General features: G+C 42.9%; 1 protein-coding gene across 5 annotated transcripts; it reads right to left on the reverse strand.

The window, feature by feature from the left end:
* Positions 1–1122: 1122 nt before the first annotated feature.
* On the reverse strand, positions 1123–9513 carry csnk1e (casein kinase 1, epsilon). Of its 5 annotated transcripts, none has more exons than XM_069517031.1 (11): positions 9165–9513; positions 7756–7853; positions 7568–7678; positions 6486–6634; positions 5293–5521; positions 4962–5132; positions 4666–4814; positions 4375–4576; positions 4137–4282; positions 3099–3164; positions 1123–2421 (listed from the first exon to the last, which is right to left on the reverse strand). In XM_069517031.1, exons 2-10 carry the CDS (start codon positions 7829–7831, stop codon positions 3132–3134), a joined length of 1266 nt encoding a protein of 421 aa, XP_069373132.1. In that variant the 5' UTR covers positions 7832–7853; positions 9165–9513; the 3' UTR covers positions 1123–2421; positions 3099–3131. The 5 variants fall into 5 exon arrangements, with proteins under 5 accessions (XP_069373132.1, XP_069373136.1, XP_069373133.1 ...); XM_069517035.1 differs by having other exon boundaries at positions 2280–2418; positions 9165–9305; XM_069517032.1 differs by having other exon boundaries at positions 2281–2421; positions 9120–9248.
* Positions 9514–10241: the final 728 nt, after the last annotated feature.

Here is a 10241-nt window from a genome sequence, read left to right on the forward strand (position 1 = left end):
CACACCGCTGGGAGCATGTGCGGGTCAATCATTGGTCAAGCAACCAGGGGGCGTTCATTCACTCTACGAATAATCGGAAAAATCTGGAACAACAATTTAGATTTTTTTGTTGTTGTTCCACATGACGTCAGGTACGAAAAAAACACAAGAGACCTGATAACTAGGCAAATTATAAATGTAATAAAATAAATGAATTTATTATTTTAACTTGTATTTATTTGGAACATGTAAATTAAAAAAAGAGAAATTATTCAAACAAGTGAAAGAAAACGCAGAAGAAAGTATAATACACAACCAGTGATGAGAAAAAACAACATTTAATGATTGAATCTACTTGAATGAGAGGAAGTACAGATTTATTTAATCTCACCCCTTATCCGGCTTCCTATATATCTATGAACACCTGTGCTCTTTATTGTATATAAAGGCCATGAAATGCATAGGATGTGAATAAAGAAATGTAAAGAGTAAAAAATACTTAAAGATGACAAAAAATAGGCAAGTGTCATCCCCAGAACTGTACATTGTACTGGCCAATAAGAACATTTAGGCCACAATCTAGAAACATAATATTAGCAGATTCTTTTAGTTTTTGGTTTGTAGTTAGTCAGAAATTATTTATGTTTGTGAATTAGTAATAAAATGAATGATGATGGCTGCAGTGCTCTATTAGTCAGTCATGCAGTTGAACTAATTCTGTTCAGTATCAGAGCACTGGGACTGGAAAAGCTAAATGGAACGTGGCCACCATTGAAAACTACCCAGTTATTAATAGAACTTCTTCACAGCAGCCATTTTGACATGAGACAGCAGGTAAACACAGGCGATACTGATCATGTTAGTAAGGACTCTGTTCTGTGGATAACAAGTCTTAAAAAATCAGATCCATGAATTATTTCCTGTGAAAACGGTGCAAATGTTGAAATCTTGCAATCCTGAGCTGGATACAAATTGAATGGATTCCTCCCTGACCCATATCTAATCCTTCCACCAAGTTTTGTGGAAATCTGTTCATTTGTTTTGTCTGTTATCTTGAATACAACAACAGGAATCTGCATTAAGAATATATATGAATGAGCAAATATGCCACCATCAAATGAAACACACAATCAGAAGTCTGTATAGGTTGTGTATATTTTTTTTACTGGTTCAGAAAATATACACAAATATCATAGTAATAAAGTTGAAGCATGGTAAAGAAATGTACAGGACATCAGTCAGCTCCTTTCCCCTCGGTGACGTCTGTCCATCCTGACAGGTCTGGGCCAAAATATTAATGACAACCTTTCTGTCATTGTCTGCCACAGTGGAAACCAAAACAAACAAACACACACACACACACACACACACACACACACTTGTGGCGGACTCTGAAGGTAATTGTTTCACACTTGGCTCCAGGGCTCTCACGAGGTAAACAGTACTCTTCTCTCCAGCCTCATCTTTTCACAATCTGTCACATTCTGCCAAAAGTTATCTACATATTTTTACAGGTTTTATAAAACAAGAGAAAATGCAAACGTAATATAAGAAAAATACAACAACAGAAGTTGTTCGCTACCGAGATCTTACAACGTCTTCTCATCACCCGGAGTTACGAGCAGGACTGAGGCTTCATCATATCGAACAATGCTTGAGACTGTCCTCAACTCAAAGCTGTCTTATTCTCCTTCTCGCTCTTTTACATTCACACAGCATCTTCTCCTCATCAGTCTCACCTCCGTTAAGACAAGCTTTGAACTGAAAGGTGGAGAATTCAGCCCCGCTCACTTTCTCCTCCTCTGTCCGCCTTCACTCCGACTCTTTAAAAGAAAGCTGAAGATGAATACTTAAGACAATAACACACAGACAGACAGACAGACAGCGACACTCACTGATGAAAAGCAGCCTTGCTCCAAATTCAGTTGTCCCCTCCGTCTCATCTCCTCTTGCGTCCATGTTTAAGCATTCTCTTGTCTATTAAAGGCCTAAATACACTTTATGTTTGTCTCCGTAGTTGTGTATATATTCATCTATGGTCAAGAAGCATCAGATGTTGCTCTCAAACATTAGCAGGTTGATAGATTTCTTTTTTTTTCATGTAAACCACAGAATAATTAAATTTTGTCCATTTTGTGCACTTTGATGTTTCTTTTTTTTTTTTTGCAGTTTGAGCCTCTGAGTCGATGGGCAGGCGAATGTGGGTGAAGAAGAGGCGGGACCTGTGTGTTGTTTCACCCCAGCCGCACCACAAAAAAGCAGCTCCAGCCAAGAGTCATTGTCACCTCAGCGTATCGCTGGCACGCTCAAACAGCACTGACACACACACGGATCGTCCTCGTCCCCGTAATGCCTCCTCCTCCTCCTCTTGCTCCCCCCACTCATTCATGTTTTCATTCATCCGTTTGAAAAGTAAGGGGTACATCTGATACCCTGCAGCTGCTGAAGCACAGGCGACAAAACAAACGAGAGACAAGTTAGTTTTTCAATAAACTGAAAGATAAATTGCAGCAGCCAACATTTTCCAAATCTATACATTTGTTCTTAAAGTGAAATATACAAACTGAGATTTACTGCATTACTTTAGATTCTACTTTGGCAACAATTCACAAGAATCTAAGAATCTTCAACGAACTTTGTATAAAACATCTTGTGAAATGAAAATGTACATTTATTAGGTTGCTCTCTGCCACCTCTGTTGGACTGTTCAAATCACAACACACATCTGTTGAGATCAATTTAACAGAAACAAAATTAGTCATTACTATTATTATTGTTATTATATAAAACGAGAATTTAAATGCACTTTTTTTAAGTTATTATAAAAGCAACACCTCATCTTTATTTTATATCTTATTGTTGCTAAAGCTGTTAACTTTGATATTCTGCTAACTACTTAGCTGAATATCAAATGTCTCTCTCTACCTCTGGGTCATTGAGGACAAAAGACTTGGATAGCCATTAAGGCATGTTCCCTATCTCTCTCTCTTTGTGTGTGTTGTCTGTGTGTTTGTTTGTGTGTGTGTGTGTGTGTGTGTGTGTGTGTGTGTGTGTGGGTGGGTGTGTGTGTGTGTGTGTGTGTGTGTGTGTGTGTGTGTGTGTCTCATGCGTGTCCATACCTGTCGCTGACCTGCAGGCCAGCCAAGATGAATTCACTTTGCCAGATGTTCAAATGGCACACTGACCTGAGTATGAAGAGAAAGATGAGAAGCTTGAGGCAGCACAAAGAGAGACGACAGTAAGACACCTGAAGAACACTATATGTTTAACGCCCTGTGCATTTACCTGAATCAGTTCTTTGAGGACAGAATGTGGCCTTTGTGATCTGTTGGCAGTCTCACAGAGGTTTTTACCTCACAAAAGTTGCCGCTACATTTGCTAAAAATCATGTAGACAAGTAGACCCACAACGAAGACAGGAGCATAGTGCGCGATCAAAGGTTTGGACCACAGACATGTACTGCAGCCAGCCACCAGATGGCGATCAAGATGTTTTGGCTTCACTTTTGGAGAGCAGCATCCATGTTTATATACAGTCTATGGTTCGGATCAGTAGGGGAAGGCTTATTTACTGGTGCTGTAAGTCTTCTGAATAGAACCGACGGTACACCACAGTTGGTGAGTTCAGACCTGTTATTAACATCTGTCATGAGAGATCCAAAGTTATCTGTTCACCCCTGACATTAAAATGTGTCCTGAATGTGTCTCCTGTGACCACATCTCACTTCCCCCCTGAATTTGTAAATAAAAATGTTCATATGTTGTGATCACACAGTCTGAGTTAAGTTGTCACTGTGTCCGTGTGTCTTTGTGTCAGTGTGAGCAAGAGATAGAGAGAAAGAGTGAGAGAATGGAGACAGGAGGAACTGAAGGAATCAATGAGCTGCATGAGGCTCCACAATGAAGAAAGATTCTACCAGTGTGAAAAAAATGGAAAATCATTTTGTATTTGTCAGTGTTGATATTGTGTCATTGTCCACAAACAAATCAATGTATAGACACCGAGAAGCAGAAAACTACATTTGATTCATTCATTGAAACTGTAGCAGTTCAGAGGACATCAGTTGAGTAGGTGGTCAGATCTCAGGATGCATTCATGGCACGTTTGTGTGCGTTCACTCCTGTACTTAGAACTGGTCCAGTGACAGTTTTTCCTACCTGTGATGCAGTGATGCGTGATTGGTCGAGGCGTGCAGTGAGGTCAGAGGAGGAGATGTTGGCGGGGGCCCCACGATGGAGCCTCATGGCCACCTTCCTCTCTCGCTCGGCTCGCTCTGCTCTCCCCGCCTGAGGCGAGCGGTTACCTGCACACATATGAAGACAGACACTTGAAATAAAAAGGTAACGCTGGTTTTCAGTTACATCCAAACATTAAAAAAACAACCACCATGCTGACCAGACTGCTGGACACCACGCGTAGCCGGATTGGACGGAGCAGCAGCGTCTGGCTCGTTCCTGACTCTGTTCGCTGCTGACGGGTTCGGACCAGACGGCAGAGCTCGCCCTCCAGCTCCTCTCTGGCCTCCTCCTGCTCGCTCCTCCCCCTCTTTTCCCTCCCTCCTCTCCCTCTCTCCATCCTCTGCTGTCCGGCTGGCCCCCTGCAACAAAGAGGAGCAGATGAGGTGTGAAAGGAGGGAAAGAGTTTAACATCCAAGTTAGAATCACTTTGGGAAAACAAGACACTCACAAACTTCAGCATGTTCCAGTCAAAGACGTAGTCATAGGAGAAGCCCTGTCTGTGGAAAAGGTTCCTGAAGAGCTGCCTCAGGTAAGAGTAGTCCGGCTTGTCGTCGAATCGCAGGGAGCGGCACAGATTCAGGTAGGTGGAGAACTCAGCTGGGAAACATAACAGAGAGCGATAAGTGGATTTTAAAGACAGGTGAGGTGTTGAGCCTTTCCAGACAAAAATGAAAAATCCCTTTCACTGTTATCACATTCAGTTTTTTTGTATCAGACCCTTTTGTTGGCAAACTCTTTACTCACAGGGGTATCCCTTGCAGAGCACCTCAATGGGGGTGGACATTTTCTTCTCACTGATGCGCTCATACTTCTGCCTCTTGGTTGCAGCCTTGAGCCCTTGCCACGGCAGAGAGCCCAGGTTGAAGTACATGAGAACGTAGCCCAGAGACTCGAGGTCATCTCGCCTCGACTGCTCTGTGGAGGAAAGGACAAAACAAAGAGGAGAAAATGATACGGCGAAAAAGTTTGTGAGAGAAGAAAAGGCAGAGAAGGAGACAAAAAAAGCAAAAAGGAGAAGGAAAGAGACAAAGGAACCTGAGAACATCTGGGCCAACCTCTGTGTGTGACGACTTACCGATGCCCAGGTGGGTGTTGATGGAGGCGTAGCGTGCAGTGCCGGTGAGGTTCTTGTTCTCGCGGTAGGGGATGTGCTGGTGCGTTCTGGCGTCGCGGTACTTCTTGGCGAGGCCGAAGTCGATGATGTATACCAGGTTACCCTTCTTGCCGAGGCCCATCAGAAAGTTATCAGGCTTCACGTCTCTGTGGATGAAGTTCTTGGAGTGGATGTATTCAATCCTACTGATCTGAAGCAGCGAGACAGGAAAAGGCTTTAGTTTGGATTAAAGATGAGTATTGGTGGTCTTACATGTTGAACCCCACAGGAAATTCAATATATGCAATTGAATGCAGAAAATAGTAAGTAAAATTGTAGTGTAGTGTAGTGTGCTCTCTATATTCAGACTTTTGTTGAGTGTTTCATCCATAACTACAGGTGAGTTTTAAAGGCCACAGTTCTCATTGCCTGTTGAAATAATAGTTGAGTCACTGGTCTTGATCAATAAGTCCCGTCAGCCTGTCTGCAGATATACGAGGGTCATTTTATATTATGAGACAATTAAAATCTTGGTTATTGCCCTGTTAGAGGAGAGGAGAGGAACATGAGGAGAGGAGAGAAGGAGATAGGAAATTAGGTCAAAATGGTCAAGAGAAAATGGGACAAAAAGAACAAATGTAGCAGTTGCAGTCTATAGAATATGATGGATTAAAAAACGCTCATAAAGGACACCACAGGCTGACCTATGTGACGAGGACTACGTCGCCTCGAGGAGCCTCCACGTCCCAGATAATTGACTTTTATGGAGGAGTGAGGGGATGAGCTTTGTCTGGAGCCAGGAAACAAGCTTCAGAAGTTTCAATGCAAATTATTCTCTGGTTTCAAATTCATTTAGTTCTAGTTTAAAAAATAGGGATGTGCTTTTATTGAAATGTATAAATTCACAGTCAGAGATTGACTTGCATTGTGTGCAAACAAAGGCAAAAATTTATTCAGCTGTATATTTGGAATGGGCACGGCACTGGCATGATCTAATTTGTACCTTTAAATGATCTATAATTCAGTTTCTACTTTGAGGAACCCCTTCATAAAGACTCAATTAGATCTGTATTGAGTTGCTCCTGTGTGTGTGTGGGGGGGGGGGTGGGGGGGGTGGGGTGGGGTGGGGGAGGGGGGTATGACAGTGTGGACTGCAGTCAGTCAGTCTCCCTCACCATCTGGTCGGCCAGCAGCAGCACTGTTTTCAGGCTGAACTTGCGGGAGCAGAAGTTGAACAGGTCCTCCAGGCTGGGGCCGAGCAGCTCCATGACCATGACGTTGTAGTCGCCTTCGGCTCCGCACCACTTAATGGACGGGATTCCCACTGTTGGGAGGAAAAGGCGAAGGAGGAAGAGGAAACTTAGTATTGCATCATAACACATGGACAAGTAATATCATTATTTATCATTTACAATTTAGTTTTTTATTATTTTCATTCTAAACAATTTATCAGTTACTGTAAGCCAATTGTTTCTTTCTTTGTTGCTCTGTTTGGTTGTATATTATGTTTATATTTTCCATTTATGTATTATTATACTAACAGACATTATTTAAGTAAAAGTTAGTGGTAATAGCACAGATAAGATTATATATGACCTTGTTTTAAATGACTTTATCAGTATATAAAGATGCTTTATCATTATACAGTTACATACATAGTAACTACATATAGTTTTATTTTATATAGTTTGGTTCAATTTCTATAACATAACCATTTTATAGTTGAGGATTATTAATGTATAAAGTGCATGTTGCATATAATGTACATAGGTTATGTATGACACAAAAATATCAATTTAATTTATTATTCATACAATTACATTACACAACTGGATTTCAGATTTTTTACTTAGTGTAGGCTGTATATATATCCATATTTTATTTTATCTTATATAGGCTTTATCTATGTTATCATCTCTGTCTGTACAAGTGCCTTTAAAGGTCAATAAAGTTCATATTGTGCGATATCTGTTGAATCCATCATTATCATGCAACACTAAAACAACGCTCAACAGCCATGTTGAGTGTGAATCAAATCTCTTAGCAACAGTAAATTTACTTAATGTACTTTCAAAGACGTGTGGCGTTGTCCTGAAGTGACCTCACGTGCCCTAAAATGGCCCCTAAACAACTGTCATCCATCAACAGCCATAAATACCTCGGAAACTCTTCGAACAGCTGAAACTCCTCACTTCCTCTCAGTGGCTTTTAGTAAACCTGTCAAACCTCTAAATAAAAACTCTTCAGTGCATCTCACCTCCGCCCTGCATCATCTTGTAGAACTTGCTCTCAATGTGGAGCTGTGGATGTTTGGTCTTCACACATTCCAGTTTGATGGCTACTTCCTCTCCAGTAGCGATGTTGGAACCTGAGGGGAGGGAGTTCCAACACCTCAGCAGCAGCAGCAACCGGAGATTTATCACCGAAAATACCAAACATACTCACCGAGGTAAATGTCTCCAAAGGATCCGCTTCCTATCTTCCTCCCGAGGCGATACTTGTTCCCCACCCTCAACTCCATGGCCTCTTAGTGTTTCAACTCACTGAAGGGGTCAACGATCACGTGCAGACAGACACACACACACACACACACACACACAAGAGAGAGAGCTGTCATCAATCACTGCTGATCAATAGAGTTAAAGGACACTGGTGCAAAGCTGCAGACTTTAGACTGAGCCCTGTAGAGCTGCTGTATCCTGGAAGAAAATCAAAATGGAAAAACAAAAATCAGGCAATGAGACGTGAAAGAGTGAAATAACTGCAGGTCACTGAGCCAAAACAGTGACATAGTGCAGCCGGAGTGTTGACTCAGTGGAACTGGGAAGGAAAAAACGTTGCTCATGTCCAGCCTTGAAGTGAATGAATGCACTAGTGGAAGCAAAAGTGCCCAACATGTAACACAACAGCCCTTGTGTCATAATCAGCTGTGTTTTTGTTGAGTTAGGGTCATCGCACAATTAATCCTGCTCTATCCCAAAAGACGATGTGGGCCACTCAAGTGGCAAAGAGAAACATAGTGTGGAGTTGTATAACATGATTTATTCTGAGCTGCAGGGCGGCTGGTGGTGGGGGTTGCTGATGGGGACAGGATCAGCATCTTACACACTTCAAATGAGTCTGGTCCTGTATACAGTACAAGCTATTTGCATAAACCCCCCAATTCCTGACCGGAGTCCCCTGACAAAAAGCGAATGAGTCATGTTTTCCTCAGCCTGCAGACCCCGTATGTCTAAAATAAGAGGGACATGACTGAAGGCTTAAATTGTCTACAAGCCAGTTTGGCATTGCACTGAATGCTGACTTAAGTTCCTTTCTATTTTGGCTGCATTGTACCTACATGCACCCCCACCTCATCCACATGCACGGTGCAGGTGGGGGAAATGTGAGGCAGAGCCAAGCCACTGCTGCACATGAACCAAACCCCTGTTACCTCAGATGTCTCCTGTTTCTGCCTCCAGAGCTGCTGCTGCTGCTGTCAGTGTTACAAAACTGGGAGCTGCAGAAGGACTGCAACAACAAACACACACAAACACACACACACACACAAACACACAGAAGCAAGAAGGATGTGATGTTTTCACAGAGGATCTACTTCATGCAGCTGCCCCAGTTAACACGGGAGAGCGGGGAAAAGAGGGGAGGGTGATGAATGCAAAAAAAAAAAAAAAACACCTCACTGACCAGAAAAAATAACCGCACCCTCCTTATTGTGAGCCCCCACCGTCCCATGCACACACAAGCACCCCGATATGTGTAACCTGAATCCACCCCATCACACAGACACGCACCACCGAGCCCCCAGACACCTTGACTGGCCGGCACACAGGCTGCGCCGCCCGCCTCCTCCTCACCGGGTTCAGTCCCGATCCGTGGGTTCGCCCGGTTCCGCCTCACTCAGGACCCTGGACAGCGACGCGGCGGCGCGGCTCCGGGCGGCTCATAATAACCTCGGGGATCTGTGACCTCAGCTGCCGCGTCCCGCAGAAAGACCACCCGGCTCTCTCTCTCCTCCGCCCTTGCTCCAAAAATAAAGAATGTATGTGCAGAATTATCCGAGCAGACACGAACCCTGCGATTTCCTACGACTCTCCACTGTCACGATTTCTGATTTCTAATGAGGAAAAACCAGACATTCAGTTCTCTCTCTCTCTCTCTCTCTTACACACCTCCACCCAGCTCTCTCTCTCTCTCAGTTTACACCATTGACAATATCGATGATGTCATCCGGAGACTTGCAGAGATGCCCGGATTGTCTTAAAGCCGCCGCGCTGCTGCTGCTGCTGGTTTCTGCATGAGGCGTGGATGAGGCGCACGGAGCCACCAGCACGAATCACAGTGCTCACTGATCATTTTCTACAGTGGAGGAAAATAATGTGCAGGTTATACAGGTCTGTAGAAAAAAACCTGCAAGATTCTTTGGTTTCTATTATTCATATTTATTTCCTACTCTTTAAGCTACGTTTCTCCCAAATTCCAAATTGACACTGGAATGAAATGGCTGCCATAGATGCTGATGCAGATTTAAAGCAAATCTGCAGTGCATGGTCTCTTTAGGTTTTTTCTGAGTTGTATATTTAGGCCAGCTCATAGATGAATCTGTGGATATGAAAAGTTAGTGTACCCTGCCCCTTCTGGTGCTCCTGACAAATATTACTTATCTAATTCATTAATTCATTCCACATATTTGCATTCAGTGAGTTGTCATACTCCAGTGTAGTTCAGATTAGAATTGAATTAGCATGTTTTACCGCCATGTGATTGTAATAATACGAGGTCCCTGTGACCCTTGACTACTGAAATCTGGAAAATTGTTCTTTGGATCAAAATTTGAAAAGGCAGAATTGTGATATCAGGCTCAAGAGGCCAAACACTTGTTTTGTGAGGCCGCCTTGATCTTGACCTTTGACCACCCAAATCAAATCAATCTA

Source organism: Paralichthys olivaceus, chromosome 21, assembly GCF_024713975.1.
Source record: "Paralichthys olivaceus isolate ysfri-2021 chromosome 21, ASM2471397v2, whole genome shotgun sequence".
NCBI classification, from domain to species: Eukaryota; Metazoa; Chordata; class Actinopteri; order Pleuronectiformes; family Paralichthyidae; genus Paralichthys; species Paralichthys olivaceus.

Coding starts and splice junctions, on each gene's coding strand:
- csnk1e (XM_069517031.1), bottom strand. CDS start 7,831: ATGGAGTTGAGGGTGGGGAACAAGTATCGCCTCGGGAGGAAGATAGGA. Junction 5,522..6,485: donor TGCTGCTGGCCGACCAGATG/GTGAGGGAGACT, acceptor TCGCTGCTTCAG/ATCAGTAGGATTGAATACAT. Junction 4,577..4,665: donor ACTGGAACATGCTGAAGTTT/GTGAGTGTCTTG, acceptor TCTTTGTTGCAG/GGGGCCAGCCGGACAGCAGA.